The sequence below is a fragment of the Triturus cristatus genome, chromosome 7 (genome assembly GCF_964204655.1).
Source record: "Triturus cristatus chromosome 7, aTriCri1.1, whole genome shotgun sequence".
NCBI classification, from domain to species: Eukaryota; Metazoa; Chordata; class Amphibia; order Caudata; family Salamandridae; genus Triturus; species Triturus cristatus.
Genome location: NC_140590.1, coordinates 411,136,362 through 411,158,100, shown reverse-complemented (window position 1 = coordinate 411,158,100; position 21,739 = coordinate 411,136,362). Strand labels below are relative to the sequence as shown.

Here is a 21,739-nt window from a genome sequence, read left to right as displayed (position 1 = left end):
CCCCTGTATCGAGTAAAAATTTTCTGTCTTGGCCTAATAATTCACTATGTACATAAGGTCCTTCTTGATCTACAGGGATCTCGATAAGGGGTAAGTCAACTTCCCTCTCTAGGCTGGTTCATGCATATCGTTGATAATCAGGATAGTCATACTGTGCGGTCTGGTACAGTTGTCGTGTCGTGGTTTGCGTGGCAGCAACAGGCAGCGCTGGTGCAGCTGGCACAAACTGTATAGTCTGTTGTGGAGCTGGCATGGACTGTGCATGCTGCAAGGCTCCTTGTTCATTCTGATCCTGTCTAAGTGGCCGTGGTCTTTCTTTTGTAATACCCGTGGCGATATTACGCTTCAGGACTGGACAATCGTGTACATGATGACCTAGTTGTTTACAATAGTTGCATGTCCCTTTTACAGGTCCTGCTAAATCGCCAGAATGTGTCGTACCCTTTTTATGTCCTTCAGCTGGAACTGTCTGGGAGACTAACATTTTCATTTTCGTGTCTTTCATGCGTCTTTGTTCATGATCTTGTTCCTCTCTAATTCTATTGTGATGATACTGTAACATTTGTAACATTTGTGATGGAGTGTTACCTTGCCAGGTACTCTCGAATTTTAATACTCTATTCTTCACTTGGGGCAAGGAATTTTCAACTAATTTTGTCACAAACAGATGTGGGTAGGACTCGCTACTTGCTTTTATACCACTATTTATACCAAAACATTTTTCGAATCGGGCATAGAAATCACTAGTGTCTTCATCTTGCTTTTGTTTACAGGCTGAAATTGCACCCCAGTCTTCCTTTTTCGTGGTTAATAAACGTGGCAGTACCTGGACTAATAAACCTGGCAGTGCTTTAGTTTTGTCCCCAAGCCCCGAACCTGGACCTCGGGCCTTTTCTTCATTTTCTAATGCTGTCCAATCTATCTTTTGGTCTCCCACCTCCCACTCTTTTTCCTTGAGTTTTTCATAAATGCCAGCAGGCATTAATACCTTTAATATTGTCATAATGTCGGGATAGGTATACTCTCCCATGAGTAACATGTCTTTAATTTCTCGGTGGAAACACGCTGGGTCTTTGTCATGACTGGGTACCACTTTCTTCATTTCCAACAATTCTATTTTCGATATGGGTGTATATACAAATACACGTTTAAACTCATTGTCCTCGCCTTTTATTGGGTGTACTTCTCGTAAGGGATTCTGTCTGTCCATGTAATACGTGGTTCTTTCCTTAATGGGCAGTGAGACATGTCCTGGACATACAAAAAGAATGTACTGCTTTCTTGATTCTAGTATTTCTTTAATTAGCTTAGTACTTGAACCTCTCCATCTATTCGTGAGTAATTCGGTCAATATATCAGGTAAGGGACCAGGATCTGAATGTTGGCTTTTATATAGTATAAGAAGTTGTTGAATCATATAAATCCCAGCTAAACGCTGTTCATCTGGGGTGAGATTAAAAAATGTGTGTGCTACTGTATCATCACTATACTTCCCGGGACTGTCAACCCAATGGACAGCTGACCTGGCTAATTCTTGTTCATCCATAGAATCGAGAAAATGATAACCCCTTCGTTCTCGGAGTAATTTGTCAGCGGCTTGGAATGAATGCTCGTTAGACCTTATATTTATTATTGGTGTTTGAAAATTCCTGTTATTTTCTAGACATATCGGACGTATCGGATCAGTAAGGCATCTAGTACTATTACAAGATTTTCCTCTACCTACATAGGCTATAGTTTCTGACTGTCCTGTGGGCAGTCCTGATGCTTCTTCCTCGCTTTGTTCGAACTGGTCTACCGCTAATCTTTCTTCGTGTAGGCGTTCTATTTCTTTACGGATCTTTCGGCACATGGCTATTATACAGTTTTGCTTATCATGTCTCCCTTCTGATATATTCTGGCTCCATCTGGTAAGAATCTGCATTGCTTCCGGGTCTACCCCCGGTCGGTCTTGATTTCTGATCACACAATTTATGAGGAAACGCAACAGTTCCCCCTGTATTTCCACTTTCTGGTATTCCATAGCTCTGTTAATACATTCAGAATCTCGCCCGGTTTGGACAAAATGGTATATATTATCTAGATGTGCAGTCATTCCTGGTAATTTCCCTAAATATACTGCGGCTCGTCTGATACGTAATGATGCTAGGGTCATTTCGTCCTCTTTTCCGGGCACAGGGTCATATCTACAATCTATAAGAAGTTCCTTAAGCGTACGGGCATTTATGAGTTTAGGGGTACGTGAATGTGCTGACTCTTGAAAAGTAAGTTTATTTATTCTAGGTGGCGTAGAAAAGATATTGGTAGCACCTCCGGTAGCCCCGTCTGGGGTATCGGGTGTGAAAGGATTCGTTGAACGTGATACAGCAACTATAGGTGTGGATACAGCTATAGAAGTAGCTGTAGGAACAGATGCAGTAACAGATGTGCTTGCCGGAACTTGTGTCAGAACTTGTTGCTGTAGGGATACGGGTACTGGATCTTGGCGTTGAACCTCCCTGGCAGGCGGTCTATGTGGGGCGGGATTAGCATACTCGGGAGCTGCGTCATCTAAATATGAGGAAAGAAAAACATCTTCTACGGTTCTAGGATGCCCCTTAGGATGTACCTTTATTGGAAATAATGGGGTTGGCAAGTCTTTTGGTATCCCTGGAGTAGCCTTAGGTAATCCTTCGGCCAGAAGGGGATACATACCATTCATAAGGGCATTTCTTTCTCTGTCTACTTGTTCTGATTTCACTCGTGCACCTTCTTCAATTAATAGATTTTCTCGGACTTCATTGGAATTCTCTTTACTCTTCTCTTCCTGTCTACGTGCTTTTTCTGTACGTCTATATGATTCTTTACGCCATAATTCAATGGCGTCTTTCTGTGATTGTCTAGCTTTCTTTTTCCATAATTCTTCCTCTACTTTCACGATGCACTCTGCATCCCAGGTCCCCGCTACGGGCCACCTCTGACTTTCTGGTAATTCCTTAGTGTAGTCTACCCATAAATCAAGAAATAATATAGCGTCTAAGCCGTGTTTATGATACATGAAGTACCCTGGAGTGTCCCTAGGAGGAATAGGAACAGCTTCTTCGAGTACCCCTTTTCTAGTTGTGATCTGTCTTAATTTCGAAAAGAGCGGCATATTGAGAACTGATCTGATACTTGATTTTGAACAAACTTAATACATTAAACACAATAATGAACAGTCATTCACACCACAATATGCAGAACGTTATTAAAACATTTAACATTTAACATTTAACTGAGCAACGATGATGATGACGATCTAAGAAAAACTTAATCACTAAACATAATACTCGACTTGAACTGAATTATTCTGAATTTATATACTTGATATGCTAGATATACTGCTAAACAGTACAGATACACTGCTGAAACAGTGCAGACCGGATTTGTGTACCCAAACCCGTCTGGACCGGCACAACTTATGTGCACGCCAGAACGCCTCCCCAGTAATGGTACTCACCGGGTAGCTCGGAACGGAAGGCCTCGGAAACTGAACTGAACTTGAACCGGACTGGACTCGACTCGAACACTTCGGACACTGGACTTGACTTGGGACTTCGGAAACTGGTGGGCCTCTGTATACCTCGGATCTTGCTCTCTCAGCTAGGCTCTGGTCGGGATACTTCGCACTTCTCACCGCCTCGTCTGGGTGTTGATCGCAGCCTCAGTCGCCCCCGCTTCACCGGAGGGAGATACAGGAAATCCTGCTGGTACGCGTTATTGTCCGTCCAGCTGTGGCAGGAGACCGGGCCTGCAACGCACCGCCGGCGCGTGAGATGAGAAAGTGTCCCTGTTCGGGCGCCATTCATGTGGTAAATAATTTAATTACCGGGACTTAATTTGATACAGAAACATAATAAAAATAGCTCAGTAAATAAGAGGCAGAATCCGTGGTATCAGAGGTTCTGAATGGGCTTTATTCCAGTGGTCGATTATAATCGGTTGCTCCAGGTTCCATCACCACGAAGGTTCAGGAAGTGAAGTACATACGTTATTGACAATCAATTACTTTTATACAATAGGCATTACAGTGAGGCCAATACAAGAGGCGTAACAATTGATAGTGGTGATAATATATTCATACGTAGCAAAAATTAGGCGTAACTGGGAGTGATGAAAGAACGTCATCAGATGTGATGTCATAAGAGGGTGGTTACATGAAAGAATTTCGCAATGTCAGCAGAAATACTTGGCAGATATGCGCGCGCAGCAGTATGACGTGTGATTGACGTGCAACTAGGGGGTGAAGGAGACTTGACATTTAGCTCTACATGTGGCGACAGAAGTCTGGAGGGTCAAGTCAACCTAATCCCAAATCATATCTAACATCCTATGTTTAAAGAACTATGTTATCCAAAAGAGAGGTCTCTTAGAGTAGAATCTTATTCTATACTGACTATACTGACTGTTAGTGCGTGTACAAGCGTCTAAGTGTCTACACTAGATGCGAGGGCGGAATCTTCCATAGTAACAGGGCTATGAATTACTTGTATGAAGACAGAGAAGTCGGGCCTTTGCTTGGTAGCTGGAAGAATGTTTTACTTAAGCTACTAGACAGGAATGCATTGGGCAGGGAGCGGAGCAGATAATTTTCGAAGGTGAAATACAGTTCTTGGCAGGCAGCAAGCTGATGTCAGGCTTCGTGAGCCGCGCAGAGAATGAGACAAAGTTCATGGTCACAGATGCAGGCTCGAACTGGAGCTTCAAAGACAGAAAGCAAGAAGAGTTCGATGACAGAATCAGGGCCTACTTGCCTGGACTGTAAAAATGGCATAAGTGAACCATATAAAGGCGGTGGCCTTTCGTACTTAGGAATGGAATATCCGGCCCATTCATGGCGGATCAACAGAGGACATGTTAACGGTGGACGCACATGTATTTGCGTCTTCATAACTGGAACTGGAGGGAACATACATGTACTTATAACATGCACATAGAACCGTTGGGGTCCAAGATAGGGGACATAACTGACCAGAAAAATCCATATTTCCAAACTACACTATGCTGAGCATTGAAAAACTGGAAAAATTACCATTCACGGTGGCAGAAAAAACAGCTACTGAGTGGACCATACATGGGAAAATTACTCTGCCTGTTACAACTTTCCATTTTCAATATTGCCTAAAACATATACCAGTTGGCAAATATGAAAGGTTGGGTAAAGAATACAACAAGACATCCTGGGATTTACCTTACACACATAGATGTTGGAGTGGGGAACGTGAAGTGTTTGTTAGCGGTGAAAACTGTGAACACACTCTTTCTAACACGAGTTACATTATGTTGAATGATCACAGGTGCTGTGGCATGCTGCCAGGTATGCCATATAGTTACCGTTACATCCAGGGTCACTTGCTGCATGCAAGTCTTGTTTCCACAAATACAGACTGTCAGGGAGTCGTCTTTGCGGCCTTCACAGAACATCTCTTCTATACGAATTGATACTCTAAGCAGAATGAAAGCCATTCTTTTACAAAAAAGAGTGCCATTGACCTCGGCCAAAGAAACCAATGATCTCCAAGTCGCAAGGACTTCTGCGGAGGTACATACCCTTTTGAATACAAACTGCCCTGTACATTTCTCAGAAATGCTAGGTCGTATCTTGAAAATATCTGATACGAGCGGTATTATACATGTATTTAAGAACGTTTGTGCAGGACTGTTAGCACCTTTTCAAGCAGTCCTTGGCATATTTCCAAACTTCGTGCACTCTGTGTTTGGCGGACTGCCGCTCCTTTTAGCACTCGTTGCAGGGATCCTATTTTTGCTCCTACTGCTACGATATGGCAAGCCAACTCACCATTGACACCCAATTCACCATGGAGAGAGCTCAATTGGAGATGAAGTGTCGTGAGCGCATCGTCCAAATTTTTGGTTTACCTCGTCTATGAGAATTAAACACCACATGGTTTCTGTCATTCAGACCAATCTGGCAAGATTGCATCTTACCTGTTCTACGCTGCCTGTTCTGCGGTGAAGAATGCATGCTAGACATCTGTCTAACACTCCCATCAGTCATTCCTACGGATATTGATACTCTGCTGGACCCGGTAACAGCCCATGCTCTGTGTTGTCCCCAGCGGCTACCAATCCTGATGACGGCATTCATTGAGATCTCACAGACGCAAATTTCTACTGCTGACGTACGAGATGAAACAACAGGCACGCAGGTAACATCTGATTCGAACATTGCTCATACAACCTGTTAGACCTGGCACCATTGGCTTGGGTCACCCTTCCATTTTTGTCTGTGCCTCAATGTATTTTTATGCTGGTGTTAGCTGCTCAGGGCACTGTGCCACTGCCATCCTGTGCCACAGTGCAAGTGCTCCCTACGGGAAAATGTATTATGTGAAATGACTTCCATGTTTGGCTTATCTGGTTTACTATCAGTCCCTAGTAGAGTGCACCAGGGGTGCCAAGGGCTTGTATATCCAAATGCTGCTAGTGGGCTTGCAGCCCTGGTTGTGCCACCCACAGAAGCAGCGGGGTAAAATGTGTCTAAGGTCTGCCATTGCAGAACCTGCATACAGTCTGGTACTGCTATGCTGACTGGGCATGTGTCCCCACTTCACAGTCCCTAAACCTTCCCTTACCTTCATGTTAGTCACCCCTATGGTAGACCCTAGGGCAGGGTGCATTGTAAGGATAAGGTAGGACATGCCCTGAAGTGTGTGGCATGTCCTAATAGTGAATTCCAGCCATTTTCGTTTTTCACTATTGTAAGGCTACCTGCTCTCCATAGGCCAGAATGGGCTGCTAGATTATAACACTCAATAATCCTAGCAGGCTCAGGAAGCATGGCAGAAATTCATGTTTAGTATGCCTGAACTCAGAATAATAAAATACATCTTTTAGCAAAGGTTATTTTAATATCCTGAGTTTGCAAATGCTACTTTTAGAAAGTTAGCCTTTGCGTGCCTAACCATTTCAGTCCGCCTCTGCTGGGAGGGGTTATCTTCTTTGTGTGTAGCTTGAGTGACAGGGCTGGGAAGTTCCAGGAGACAGCCTGGGGCTACCAGGTGGTGAATAGAGAGATTACACCAGGATGGGTGGGAGGAGTGCACCTTGACTCTGAATAGGGCAGTGCTCTGCCACCACAATGCTGGCTCCACCCCCTGGTGAGCGCCTGATGTCTCTGCCCTACCTGCTGAAAGAAGAAGCCAGAGTCCCAACAACAAAGTGCTCCTCACTGAAAAGAACTGGACTGGGATTATGCAAAGGCCCCCCTGGCCTGTAAAGGCAAAAGAAACTTGGTATAAATGTAGGAGCCCTGCTCCTAAGAAATCAGATCCTGATTGAACCACGAAGAGACTCTGCCTGACTAGAAGGACCTGGAAGAAGCTGGAGGAGGAGTAACTTTCCCTGACCTGGGTGATTGGCCTGCAGTGGGTGCCTTGCTGAGAAAGGAGAGGAAAAGACTAAGAGAGACTTTGTACTTTGTTTTTAACAATCTCCAACGGCTTGGAAGAAGAGCTTGCCCCCTGAACTGAGTCCCAGGACCATTGGACTCATCTGCCTTCCAAAACTGAGTTGCCTGGACAATTCTTGCTTGTTTCCCGCTGGATTTGGCCCCAGTACGACTCGTACCCCATCCGCCGCGAAGCCGTGTCTTTGCCGCCCGGCACCGTGTGTCTACACTGATTTAAAAGCGTTAGTACGCACCGTATCCCTCCCGGCCGCATCGCACCTAACCTTCCCCGCCAATTCGAGACATACAACCCTGGCTGCCTAATCCTGTATGCGGGACCCAAGCTTCGCTGTCCCGCAGGTACGGTCCGTACGCTGCTAACGTACTGCACTGTGCCATACTCAGAGCCGAGAAGCCGCATCACGCTGATCCTCCCCGTATGCTGTACGGCACTGAGAAGTGTCGCTGCCTATCCGCACCGAAGGTACGGCTCGAACGCTGAATGCCACGGACTCTGCAAGCTGATCCGGGCCATCCGCACGTATCCCTGAAGGTCCCGTACCAACGCCGCATCCCGACGCCGCGACCCGACCAGCATCTGAATACGCTGCCGAACTACGACCCGGACCCATCAACTTGTCCCGCACTGTCCGTCGCGGACCCCGCGAACTTAAGGTACTTTGTTCTGTTCGCACCGCCTTATATAAAGAAACCTATTTTTGATACAACCTTGACTGGTGTCCATTTGTGGTGTGTCATTGCATTACTGTATGTGTTCACAAATGCTTAACCTATGACGCCCTGAGAATGGTCTTGACTGCTTGCGCCACACTACCTAAAGGGTGAGCAGGGGTTATTTGAAAGGGTGATCCCCTTATCCTGACTTAGAAGTAAGAGTCCCTGCTTGTCACAAGTGCATACCTGTGCCAACCAGAGATTCCCAATTCTAACACAACCAATGCTGAAGGCGATAGTTTACATCTATGTGCAGTTAATCTTCTAAACGAGGTATTCCAACTTTCACCTACAACGGTAGACGACTTTTTGTCTACAGGATTAGAAGATTTAATGTTTTCTCCAGGCCCACACAGTGACTTTTGATTCCGGCACAGAGTGTTCCGATGAGACTCTTAATTTGGCCTTCATTCTTTTCAGACAAGGGACTAACTTTGGAACTTTTTCCTATGATTAATTTTTTTTTTCAAATTTTTATTTTTTTCGTCTTTTGGCACAAGTAATCTGCTTAAAGTAGAACTGTTCATAGAGAACAGAATTCTTTGAAAATCTTCCAGGGACGTTATGCCACCTTGTCACATCAACAACAAAGATTGATTTGTGTTAACCTGATATGAAATGGTTTCGGCACTTTTTCTTCTGTATTAACAAGCCATTTCATCAAATGTATATATTTCTGGTTCATTCTTGTTGGCATTTTCAATGCACACATATGCTTAGAATTAAACATTGCTTTTAATATGTACAGCACCTTATGCATAGCAATGGCTTTTGTAATGCATTTTTAGGACATATGTTTTTAGATGTGTTTTAGCATGTTTTAGATTATCATGCGATACTCTCTTTTAGACATGTTTAGTATGTAACTGGAGTGGGTGTTCTGTGTAGATTTAGATTCCGTATATAGGTTTCCCGATTTATGCCCTTATATAGGTACAATTCATATTGCTCTTATTTAGGCATAGAAAGTCCAGCCCTTATTTAGGCATTGTCGATGCTAACCAAACCATGGTCTCCTACATTCCATCCATCCACGTCACAACGAGTTCTTGGAAAACCAGACTCGTAAGCCTTTAGGAATTTCCCTTACTTGGATATTGATTTCTCCAAGAACTCATTTACTATGCATGAACATCTATTCCTTAGGGGTTCATTCATGACATTCCGATGCCTGACTTTTACGTCAATACAGGCATTCCTAAACATATTCAAGGTATAAATCTACCTGCAGTTGCCTTGGCAAACCATGGTTCCGGTACGGTCCAGCTCGACTGCCTACTTGCGGTTCGCCACAGCAAGTTCGGAAGGAGATCGAGTCCAGCCTGATGCACTGACCTGACGCTGTCATCCTCCTCGCAGAGAATCCAGCTCCAGTGTTTCTGACTCCCCTTGCAGGGTGTTAGACATCGAGTCCCTGAAAGAGATTCCAACCTCGCACATTCTAAGGTATAGAGCAGACTAGAACTTAGAGAAACTTTTGGCAACTCTTGGCAAAACTATAGCTATAGCTAGCTATACTTTAGAAAACAGCACCTACTTCTTACCTCGTACTACACTTAGGTTAGGTACACTGGGGTAGAACAATTTAGAAGCATCAGATGAGTATTCACATTTTAGCCTGTGTTATTTATGTTTGTATTTTATGAATATATGTCATGGCTACAAAGCATGCTATTGCAGTATTATTTTATCTTACTGCTAACTCTGTACATATTGTACTTCGCAGCCGGTCTTACGATTGTAGCAGTTCATATCTCTTGCATGAGAAATAAGACTGTTCAATAAACCCTTTTTATTGAAACGATCGTCTCTCTATCTCTGTGCAACTCTGTAGAAACGAAGCATGCATGATTGACTGTTATCTATTGTTTCCAGAGTTCTGAGGTTATTCCGACTCTAAGGGAAACAAAGTTGTCATGTTTTTGCAGTTGTCAGAAACTAATCCCTTCTTGTTTATTCGAGAAGTTTCTAGTGACCTCTGAGTTAGCTGGCACACACAAGTAATTAAGTTTAATGTACTCGATACTGACCACAGTCCTATGTCAAATCTATAGTGTATATTATTCCAATGCGCAGAGCCTATCTGGGATATAGGAACTACACTACACTCCCAGCCGTAGAATCTGGAAAGACAGCCACACTTTCAAGATCTATCTTTAGTTTACAATCCAATTGCTGAAAACAACCCAACCAGCAAACTACTTTCGATGAGCACAAAAGTTTAGAAGGGCTGACCTACGCTTTGTCAGGGTATTATATAGGTATGTAAGTTCATTCATAACATTTCTGGCCCACACTAATACTAATGCCCTAAGATCCAGCAGTCAGCAGCCAACTGTAACTCACACCTCTTCATTCATTTGAGGCATATTTGCTACGAGGGTTGTCCATCGCCAGTACTGAGCAGCCAATAAACGAGTCATCACTAAATAAACAGACATGGAATAACTGAAGAGATCTGTCACATACCGCCATTCATTCTGAGGACTTTAATCCAGTCCATGACTGCAGGTCCTAAATATCTGTACACTATGGCCACTTCGTTCATCTAACACTGATTTTCAGTTTGAACTTCATAGTAACAATGTACATCCAAGCCGCCAAGAACTATACACTGGGGGCAGATTTACAAAGATTTTGCGTCAGGTTTGCATCACTTTTGTGGTGCAGCCCTGACGCACAATCATTTTTGATATTTAGGAAGCTATGCAAAGCCACTTAACATGGCTTTGCGAGGTTTAGTAAATACAAAGTAACGAAAGGACCTTCATAGCGCTGCCGAGAGTTATCTTGCATTGGGAAGGCAATCCATGGTTGGAGCTTGAGTGTTTCCATGCATCCGCCCATAGATTTTGCAGTCTCATATTTACTACAGATAGTAAACCTGAGCATTTGTCAAAATGCTATGCCTTCCACAGAAAGGCGTAAAGAGGAGAAATATACTCCTCATAGCTTCCCCTTTCTATGTGTGCTACATTCTGCAGCACATACAGAAAGAGGAATATGCCTCTAAGGATTGTTTTGTGTAGGAAGGTGCCCCTTCCTGCACAAAAACAATTGTTCCTTTAATGCAGGCACCCTTGCACCTTGAAGCAAAAGTGCCTGTGTTGGCTCAAGGCAGCACACAGTGCACCAGCACTAGTGGACAGCAGAAATGCGCTCTATCACTGTAAATCCATTGAAACACGCAATCGTTAGTCAACTGCCAAAGAAGCCCTCCTTAGATCCCGACAAGACAGAGAACTTTAGGCCTATCTCTCTGCTTCCGGGTGTAAGCGAAATTCTAGACACGACGGTCAGTAGCTAGCCTGACAATCTCATGATCTGTTACATCCAACTCAATGGGATTTAGATCAGGACATGAGACAGAAACAAATCTTCTAGCAGCCACTGGAGGTCTCAGGAGAATTTTGGACCAAGGAGGCTTAGTTGCACTCATCCTTTTGATTTGAGCACAGAGTTTTACACATTTTCCTATCTGATTCTGAAAAGCAGGCTGGGTATGTTAAGAGTCAGGGATAAAGCATTGAGCTGGCTGGTTTCCTTTTTGGAAAACAGAAGCTTTCAAGTCCGGGAAGAGCACTGTCCGTCAGAAGTACATCAGCTTAAATGCGGAGTTCCCAAGGGCTCATCCCTGAGCCCTACTCTTTGCAATGTGTATATGTGTCCTCTAGCTGACATCATCCGTTCAGCAGGATTTGCAGTGGTCTCATATGCTGATGACACACAGATCGTCGTCTCTCTCACCTCCAATATTAGACAAACTGAGAGCAAAATGATGGAATGTATGGAACAGGTGCAAAAGAGGATGCATAACAGCCACCTCAAACTGAATGTTGACTAAACAGAGCTTATGCTAGTGGGAAATAATCCCTCTCTTGTTTGGGCAATTGGCCCACCCCAAAATATGAGATCAAAAGCCTGGGATTAATGTTTGATAAGAACCTTACCACTGTGGCAATTCTCTCTATCTTGGGAGCCCTATGTTTATCACTAAAAAACTACAGGTGATACAAAATGCCGCAGCCAGAGTCTTGCTGAATATCCATAAATTACGTTCAGGATGATTGGCACTGGCAAACCTTCATTGGCTGCCTGTAAGGAAGAGAATTGAGTTTAAGTCTCTTTGTATAGTCCACAAAGTAAAGCATGTTCAGAGGTCACACATTTTGAACTCATTGTTCCTTACCAGAACGCACTGGACTTATGATCAGACAATCAATCTCTTTTATCTATACCAAGAATATAAAAAGCCAGAAGCAGAGGGCGCTCCTTTGTCTACCTGGCTCCCAGGCTCTGGAATTCACTCCCATCAGCTTTAAGATCTAACGCTAACTTGCTCAGCTTCAGGAAACAACTGAAAATGTATCTGTTCTCCTGAAATCAGTCTTACTCACTTAGGTCACCTGTTAGCGCTGGGAAGCCTGTGTTTGGGTCGGCATGCACTTTACAAACCCCTTGGAATTGTAATTGGAAATATGGTGCATTTCTGATGCTTCCCTTTCACGCAACCCAGCACAGCAAGTTGCCCTGTTGTGTTGAGCGAAATTTAAGTAAATCTGTCTGAAAGGTACTGATTGGGCAACCCAAAGCAGTAACCAGCTAGCAGACTATAATCATACACTATGATGGAGGGATCTGCAAAGCTGTTCATAGCTGCCAGTGTACTAAAAAACACATAAACTGCACATCCGTGTGTCATCATCCACCACACTGCTACTAGCTGCGCCCCATAACACAATACCCACACCTTGAAGGCCATCACACATAGCATGCAATCACTTCCCACATAGGATCACAAAACAAAGACCCCACCCTTCCAACCACACACCACCCTATGGGATGTAAGCGCTGCCCATGTAGGTAAGAGGTACAGTGCCACACAAAGGGATATTAAGCACTATACAAATAAAATACATTATTTATCTTTTGTGCATAAGAACTATTCGCTTTGAGCCTATTAAAATATTTGTTTCCATCACACTTCAGAATTGTAAAACAAAATGTGCTTCAGTTGTGCTTGTATATGTTGAAATGTTTGTAGCGTTCATTTGCAGGTGTTTGTGCATTTTTGGGGAATTAGAAACAAAATGAGATCCGACAGTACATTTGCACTCCATGTACATGAAGCCACTGGAATTATGTGATTCTGTGGCATTTTCCGCATAACCAGGAATTTGCTGCATTTTCCACATATTCCATAATCTGCAGTATAATCTGCAGATTTTAACAAAAGTAATTTATTTCAACTTCAAACAGATCAAAAATGACTGAAAGCACTACAATACTTGCTGCCTTTGCAAAAGTGTTGACTGGCTACCTTTTAATTATTTATAGCTGTATTTGGATGTGGAACTGGTACTAATGAAGTGAAACAACGGCCCAGACAGCCTTAACATGTGTAAAATTGTTAAAACTCATGAAGGCAAACTATCACAAAATGTGCTGCAATAAACTGTATAATTTGTATTTTCTTGTCACACGATTTCGTCAACATTGCTGCATTATTTGGCCCCTCCCACTGTATAATTCCATTGGTCCTGTCTGTACACCAGCAAGATTGTCACATAGATCACTTCACAAAATCCTGTCAATTTGCATCAGGGAAAGAAAAATAAACAACATCTTCACTTAAAAGAATTGAAAGCAATTTTTCAGAAGACATAGGCAGACATTTAAACTGTCTTGGAACATGCAGGAAATGTAACAAGATAAAATCTAAACGTAAATGCATTTTTATTGCTCAAACACCTTCTGAACTCCTGCACCTCTATACTGTGCCAGCTGCCTCAGTCATTTAAGGGGGCCAAAGATTAATTTGGGCTGGACTGGCCCTCAAATGCCACCTGTGTCTACGGCACTGTACCATGCCCAACCAAACAACAATCTGGGGCCTGTTACATGATTGATAATAAATATTATAGGGGGTTGTTCCCCCTTGTAGCTACACCCCTGCGTATTAGTGATGCTACTGGTATTCATATTAGTGGTTGTGGTATGGTATTGTTAGTGGTATATTTGTGATGGTAGCAGGATAAAAACATAACCCCCACTCAGGGCAGAATAAGCTTTGGCAAAGCCAATATTGTCTGGGGCTTATGTGACAATGGACACAAACAGAATAATGATGTTTACATGCAAAAGGATGTTAAAGCCAGAACCACTGACTTTGCAAATGTGTGTTTTAGTGTTGGTGGTAATTGATTGTTATGGTATGTTGTGTTCCATATAGGTACCCTAATATAGGCTTAGGTAGCAATTTAACCTTTCACCTATATTCTCCCCTACCATTACACTACATAACGGTTCTTGGGACTGACCATTTACCTGGTTACAGTACATGGGGGTTTAATTGAAAACTAGCTTCATCCATGATGCATGAGGTTCCTGGAAACTCAGCAGGGCTACCATCTCTTGCATAATAACTATGTACAAGGGTCATTCCTTCCGTCATTCTAAGTCCGAAATGACACAACAAGATAGAACCTCGGAAGGTACCATTCTGGGTATATAAACACCATATCTTGCTAAGGTAGTCAGAAGAGAAAAATAACTTCCATGCCGACACACTGACGCGAGAAGCTGAGGTTCCTGCACGCAGACACTCCAGCTCGCAGTGGTCTCACATCCCTTGCAGGGTTTCCATCTCGAGACAAAGACGGGGTCCCACAGTCTCTCACTTCAGGTAATGGGGTTGACTTTATCCTAGAGGGATTCTTAGCTCTTAGACCTACATGCATGCTAGGTGCATTTAGGTACCTCTAGTTAGGGTCGCATCGTGGGAGTACGCATTCTACTGTCATGTATTTTATATACTTGCCTGTATTCATTGTTTTAGCATGATGGTAGAAATCTAGCATCCTTTTCCTCTGTTAGTGCATATAATCATTAGTATCTGTTACTGTCTAGTGACTGTTTCAGCACACCTATTTTACACTGCAATGAGGCGGGTTCAATAAATGGTTATTGAAAAACGTCCCCACTGTTTATTCTGTGTATCTCTCTGAGACAAAGTGAGCACGAGTGACTGAACAAAAAATAATACACTGTTTCCACGATCCCGGGGGATCAGGGTTGTCATGTTTGATAGTTGCCAAACACTATTCTCTCCTTGGTATGAAGGGTTTCTAGTGGCACTGTCAGCTAGCTCATATACAGGCTAACATACCTCAGTCTGGACACCAATCCTACAGTGTATGTTGTCTAAACGCGCAGCTCATATATAGGTTTATAGGAACTACACAACAGGTATTCATGATGATATTGGTAGTGGTATAAGTATTAGTATTGGTGGTGGTGCTGGTATTGTGGCATGGGGTGGTCGTATTGGTGGTCATGTTAGCAATGGTGGTATTGGTGGTGGTGTTGTGATGGTGGTGGCAGCATTCAACGTAGTGGTATTATTTGTGGTATTGTTAGGTGTAGTGATAATGGTATTGGTAGTATCTGGTGATGGTGCCATTGGTAATAGCAATGGTAAATGTGGTGGGATTACTGGTGCTAGAGTTGGTTGCACTAGTGGTAGTGCCATTTGTGATAGTAGTGTTATTACTGTTTTGGGACTGGTGGTGGTGGTATTAGTGGTATTAGCGGTAATACTGGTAGTGAATCGTGGTGATATTTAGAATAGTGGTTGTGGTATGGGTTTGGTAGTGGTGGCATTGTTGGTGGTATTGACATTGGTAGGATTGCTTGTAGCGGTGGTGTGTACTATTGATATTGTGGTACTGTTGGTGGCACTAGCGATATTGTTAATGGCCTATTGGTGGTGTTGGAGGTGGTACTGACAGTGGCGGTGCATCCATTGTGGCGCCGGGGCGTTGCCCCACTAATGCCACGGCCCCATTCATCCTTTAAATAAATTACCAAAAACAAATTCTTCGTTCTACTTGTGACGCTAATTCCAAGCAGGACTCCTGATTAGAATTAACATCAGAAATAGAATGAGGGACGCTGAAGGGGGTGGGGCTGCGGCAGCACTCAGGGTTTGAGTGACAGCACACTAGACAGCAATAGGGCGCATGTTCAGTTTTGGGCTGGTCATTTTTGCGCACTCGCCTTCCCCTTAGGAGAGCGAGGGTTGCTTCATGCTGCAGCCCCTGGTCTCCTAATGGGCCAGGTGCATCCCTGCTCAAGCCAATCCTGGAGCTGCTGGAGCAGCATCTGGATTGGGTGAGAGGGGTTGCCAGCCACTCCAGTGATGCAGAAGACGCTGTTGAAGGTGTCAACGCAGGACCCCTGGCCAGCAGCAGAGGCGGCGCGGACCCTGGCGGTCAGGAAAGTGTTCTTTTTTTTAAACTTCATTTTTAAACCCTCCCCTTCGCCCACCCCCGCACGACCCCCCGCGAGTATTGCGAGCCACGACTGGGTTGTACGTATGTGTGTGTGGGGGAGGTGAGGCAAAAAAATAAGAAGCGACTTCTAATATGGCGGTTGCGGTAGGCCTAAGGGGCGAGAGGTGAGCTGTGACGCAGTTATCAATGCTGACGGGATGAGGTACTGTAATGCTCCGTGATGGGATGCTCTGGAAGGAAACTGAGGGAGCGGGCAGCATTAAATACACTGCTGGTCTAAGCTATAGCGCTTGGGTACAGATACTAGAGGCAGAGGTGTTGGGAGAACTATTTATACTGCTGGCGTTTGTGGTGTCTTAACTACATTAAAAAATACAAGTATACCTTCTTGGCAAAGAGGGAAATCAATTTAAATTTTGGGTGGTGGAGGGGGTGGGAAGGCGGTGGTGAGTAACTTTGTAAGAATTAAGTTATAATTTCAAAGAGTAGTTTGGGGTGCGTTTTTTTTACCACATGGAGGAACGAATCCAAAAATTGACATTTGTGGTTCAAAAGATACCCCCCAGTGATGAGTTAATCTAATAAGGGCATGACCTTTTCAATGTCGAGTCCTACTGTGAATTTGTTTAAAAAGCAATGTAATTCATGTATGCGCTTGGTGAAGGCCAGGTGAGAGATGAAGGGGGTGCGGGGAGCAATGCGTTTAAACAAGGTAGTAAACCAACACCACATTACCTGTTATAATACTGACAATTTAAACATTTACAACGAATACACCTGCAAACGGAATTAACTCTGGTATTCATTTTACCAATCTCATTGAGATGAAGGGCTGAGTCGGATGCCAGTATCTCAATGGCAATCTTGCCAGCAGGTGGGCAGATTGCACAGACATTTGTGCATTTGTGACATTTCAACATTGCTTTCAATACCATTGGACTTGTGCAAATAAACCAACAGAATAAAATTGATAGACAACATCAACAACAAACGGAAGTTACCATTATAATGCTGCAATAAAATTGCAGTTGTACAGGTCTAAAGAAGAAACAGAACGCAAGTAGGCCACTGATATATATCTATAGATTAACAAAACTGAAAGAAATATGGTTAATTTTAACTTGGCAGGCCTTCAAGGGTACAAGGAAAGTTGTTCTTAACAAAATTCAGCTTAAACGAATTGAGCTGTACACCATATAACACAAGTCTGGTAGTGTGCACACCTGAATTTTAGGACATTATCGTTCATTTTGTTGTGCATCGTTTTCAGCTAGAGAAACACATGTTGGGGCTATTCTTCATCCTTTCCTGTCTCTCCCCATTCTCTGGTCCTATGGGGCCATGCCACTTTACACTCGTCCTTCCTTCAGCGCTACAAGCTTTCTCCTGACCAAGCTCCCTTTGTACTTAGTGCCCACTGGGTCCCCCTACCATTACCTCAATGCCTTGCCTCGTTGGGCTCCAGCTTTTTCACAACCGTTCTGGGCGTGAAAACACAGAAAAACTCAACAGAACTCTGTGCACACATCTAGAACTGAGGTAGATGGGGTGGGGCGGGCAGAAAGTTCACTCAACTGTGAAAAATTCAAAGTCCAGCATTTTTAAAGTCTCGCTTAAGCCCCTCTGTGTGTGTTATAGAGCACTCATGTTCCATTTCATGACTCATGAGGATGCTTGTGCTTCCACAATGTTGATGTTTGATACTAATGTCAGGTGTGAGGCCACCCTGGCTTTTTGCTCCTTTGCAATCTCCTTCTTTTATTACTACATTTTAAATTAAAACCAGTTACGCATTCATAATGAGAACTACTAATATACGAAAATCAAATTTGTAATTCATACCTGTATTGATTCAGATTTTTACTGCAGGGTCGGGTTGTCCATTTCATTGTTATGTCTGTGTCCATTCTGGGTGTTTTTCATAGACATTTGATAGCTCTATTGAGTAAGAGAGTTGGGGGGTTCAGGTGCTGGAATATGTGTAATATTGAATGCCCAGTCCTGTGCCAAACATGAGCAGTTGATCCAGTCCTTGGTAATTTTTTGTCTTCCTGTGCTTGCATTATATCTCATACCTTATAAGCATGAGACTTTGAGGGCTGATGGGGTGGGTTATGTATTGCACCTGGCAAATATCTTTAGTCTTTTTGTAGGGTATTCTGTGAGTGTGACAAATACCTCGTATTTCAAGTATTCCAAAGAAAAGTGGGTAATGTATGTGTATTATCAACCAAGCTTAAATGCGCTGCTGAGGCCCTTGCCCAGAAATTCACCTTTTTTTAGACCTCGCAAGAATGCATCTTTTTATTTTCTTTACTGAGATTGTGTGTGTGTTTTTTAAAGAAACAGAGCGTCCCTTTTGTTGGTACAGTGACGGGCCATGTGGTGCTGGGTGGTCTGCGGGCTGTGCCCTCCGAACCCTACTAGAATGTCCCCACATAGGGTCGGCGCCTCTCCCTCCACTGTTGGTATAAAGTCGAACCTCTCTGTAGTTGGGTGTACTGTGGTGTTATCCAGTATGATTAAGAATAGTTGTGCTACTGCGGTACCAGTAATTGTTGTTCAGTTTAGTACCATATTCCCAGAGCATTCTCACTATGTGTCAAACTTCTATAAGGTTTTTTAACTCCCACAACTCTAAACAGTAGTATTGACTGAGCTGTTCTTCACACCTTCTGGTTTGCTTGAAAATGCACCAGTTGCCCACTCTTTTTTTCAAACATTTCTCAGGGGGAGAACACCCCCGAATCCCCCGTCGGTGGTTTAGGCTCGCTTGCTCACCGCAGTGAAGTATGGCAATTGTTTGACGCCTCACCACTTTTGAATGTCACCAGCCGCCACTGGTTACTGATGGTGGTTGTGGTGCTACTGGAGGTGGTACTGGCATTTGTGGTAGCTGGGATGATGCCATTGGTGGTGTGGTATTAGTGGTAGTAGAGGTATTGGTGGTAGTATTGGCTGGTATTAATGGTAGTGGAGTGGTACAGGTTTTGGTGGCATTGGTGTTGGAATTGGTGGTAGTATGTTTATGTTATGTTATCCTATGATATGTTACGGTAAGTTATGGTACGTTATGTTATAGAGACTTGTAGAGTGCAAAGCTACCACAGCAATGTGGCTTCCCAGTGCTGAACCATAGGCACATAGTACTAGCACTATACCGTCACAAGAGGAGAAGAATCCAAGAATAAAGACAGCTAAGCTGTGAATAGCCAGGTCCTAAGTAAATTCCTGAGGGTGAGATGGTTTGGGGTTTTACTTAGGTAAAGGGGCAATGCATTCCATATTGCTGAGGCCATGGCTCAAAAAGAGCACCCTCCTTTTGATTTACTGTGCTTTCGCTGCAACACAGGTATGATGAAAGGAGTCTGGCAAGGATGTCATTCATGCTGCTGGTAGTAGTAGTGGTGGTAGTAGTGGTATAGGTGGTAGTACTAGTGGTGGCTGAATTGACAGTGGTGTAGGTGGTGTAGGGTTATTGGGGGTAATGGCTGTAGTGTGGAATTGGTGGTTGTATTGTGGTATTGGTAGTAGTGGTGGTGCAGTATTTTGGTAGTGGTATTGACTGACTCCAAATGGCTGTCTCACAAGATAAACAAAAAGCAATAAGGAGGCCATGAGAGCGTCAGGCTTTGGTTAGCACTCAAGTCCTGACAAAAACATTTAGAAAAACCTGCTGCTGTAAAAAATGCTTTCTGAATAAAATAATTGTCTTACATAAAGAATTAAATAAATGATAACTAAGTGTACTTTTTATATGTAGAATACTCCTTTGTGCATTTCGATGGAAGCACATTTGAGGAGGTGGAAGGGTACACCGACAGACCAAAAAGCATTAGATGAGAGATGAATACTCTTTAGGGATTCAGTGAATGCATGATTGGCAAAGCTTCAAGTCAATAGCTGAAAGAGGCTTGTCTGCAAGCGCCGGACCCAAAAACACGGTAACATTAGAAACAATAGGTCAAACCCAGACCTAAAAAAACAATGAATTATTTGGATGCAAAAATATGACCATGTATAAAAGAACAAAGGTGTATTCATATGTTTATTTCCTCAGGTTTATGACTTAAGAATCATACTAAATTGTCCTGAGTCATTCCTTTTTGTTCATTTCACAGAGCTGTAGGCAGCTTTCTTTGTCCCCGGTGCAAAAATAGGGACGGAAGAATGTTGGAACAGGGCGACAGTAGATAGTGAAGAGCTTAAAGGTATCCTCCTCGTTGTAAAATGTCACATTTCCCGCCTCACAATCCAGTAAAACCCCTATTACTCTGAGGGGCTCTTCTGGAAAGAGAGGAGTGATTGAGGGGGAGGTGAAGACCTTGTACTTCAGAGCATCGTCCAGTCCCAGGGCCCAGTATCTGTTGTCAGTAGTTGGTTGAAAAAAGCCTTTCCTGATTGCAGAAGCCTCACAAACTCCGATGTCCCAGTTCTTGGCGGTCCCAGTGGCAACTTCCCAGTAATGTCGACCGAAGGAGAAGCTCTCTTTGCCCAAGACACAGAGCCGCTTATCAAACCTTTCAGCTGTATTGGGGAGATCCTGCCATCTTTCCCCAACTTTAACACGTCTTCTGTCATCTGAAAAGGCGCAGAGCGGGTGGGCAGTATCAAGATCAAAAGTAATATCTCCTGGAGAAATAGAAAGAGCGAAGCACAGCTCAGAGACACTCAACATCAACAACTCATGTAAAGCAAGAGACATCATGAAATCAGACTAGTGAGTGATTACAATTCCTGCAAGGACTGTGCAGAGAGACCCATGGGATGGCATTGCAGTTGTATGTTAACAGTTGTATGCATTACAAATTCTGTCTAAAAATGCTCTTCCTGTCCAGTTGGACTGGCCATTCGGGCACTGCCATCTTTCCTGGTGGGCGACAGTCTTGGGTGCAGACATCAGGGCTGGATGGACTGTCATGATCCAGACCTTAAGTCTCCAGCAAGATCAGGCTTACACCCACCGCTTGAGCAGCATACCGAGCAGCTGTGAACCCCAATGTGGTTGGACTTTCAAATCTCCATTCCAGCAAGATCAGGCTTACACCCAATGCTTAAGCTGCGTATGGATCAGTGGCAAACCCCATTGTGATTGGACCTTCAAGTCTCCATTCCAGCAAGGTCAAGCTTACACCCAATGCTTAAGCTGCGTACGGATCAGTGGTGAACCCCATTGTGATTGGACCTTCAAGTCTCCATTCCAGCAAGGTCAAGCTTACACCCAATGCTTAAGCTGCGTACGGATCAGTGGTGAACCCCATTGTGATTGGACCTTTAAATC

The 21,739-nt window shown here is 43.7% G+C and overlaps 1 protein-coding gene across 1 annotated transcript in view; it reads right to left on the bottom strand.

Moving 5' to 3' along the window:
- Positions 1–20,554: 20,554 nt before the first annotated feature.
- Positions 20,555–21,739, bottom strand: part of LOC146809818 (E3 ubiquitin-protein ligase TRIM39-like) — a 235,354-nt gene continuing 234,169 nt past the window's right edge. Inside the window, exon 7 of the mRNA XM_085614908.1 lies at positions 20,555–21,090. Coding sequence (XP_085471034.1) covers positions 20,555–21,090 — 536 coding nt within the window. The remainder of the gene's footprint in view (positions 21,091–21,739) is intronic.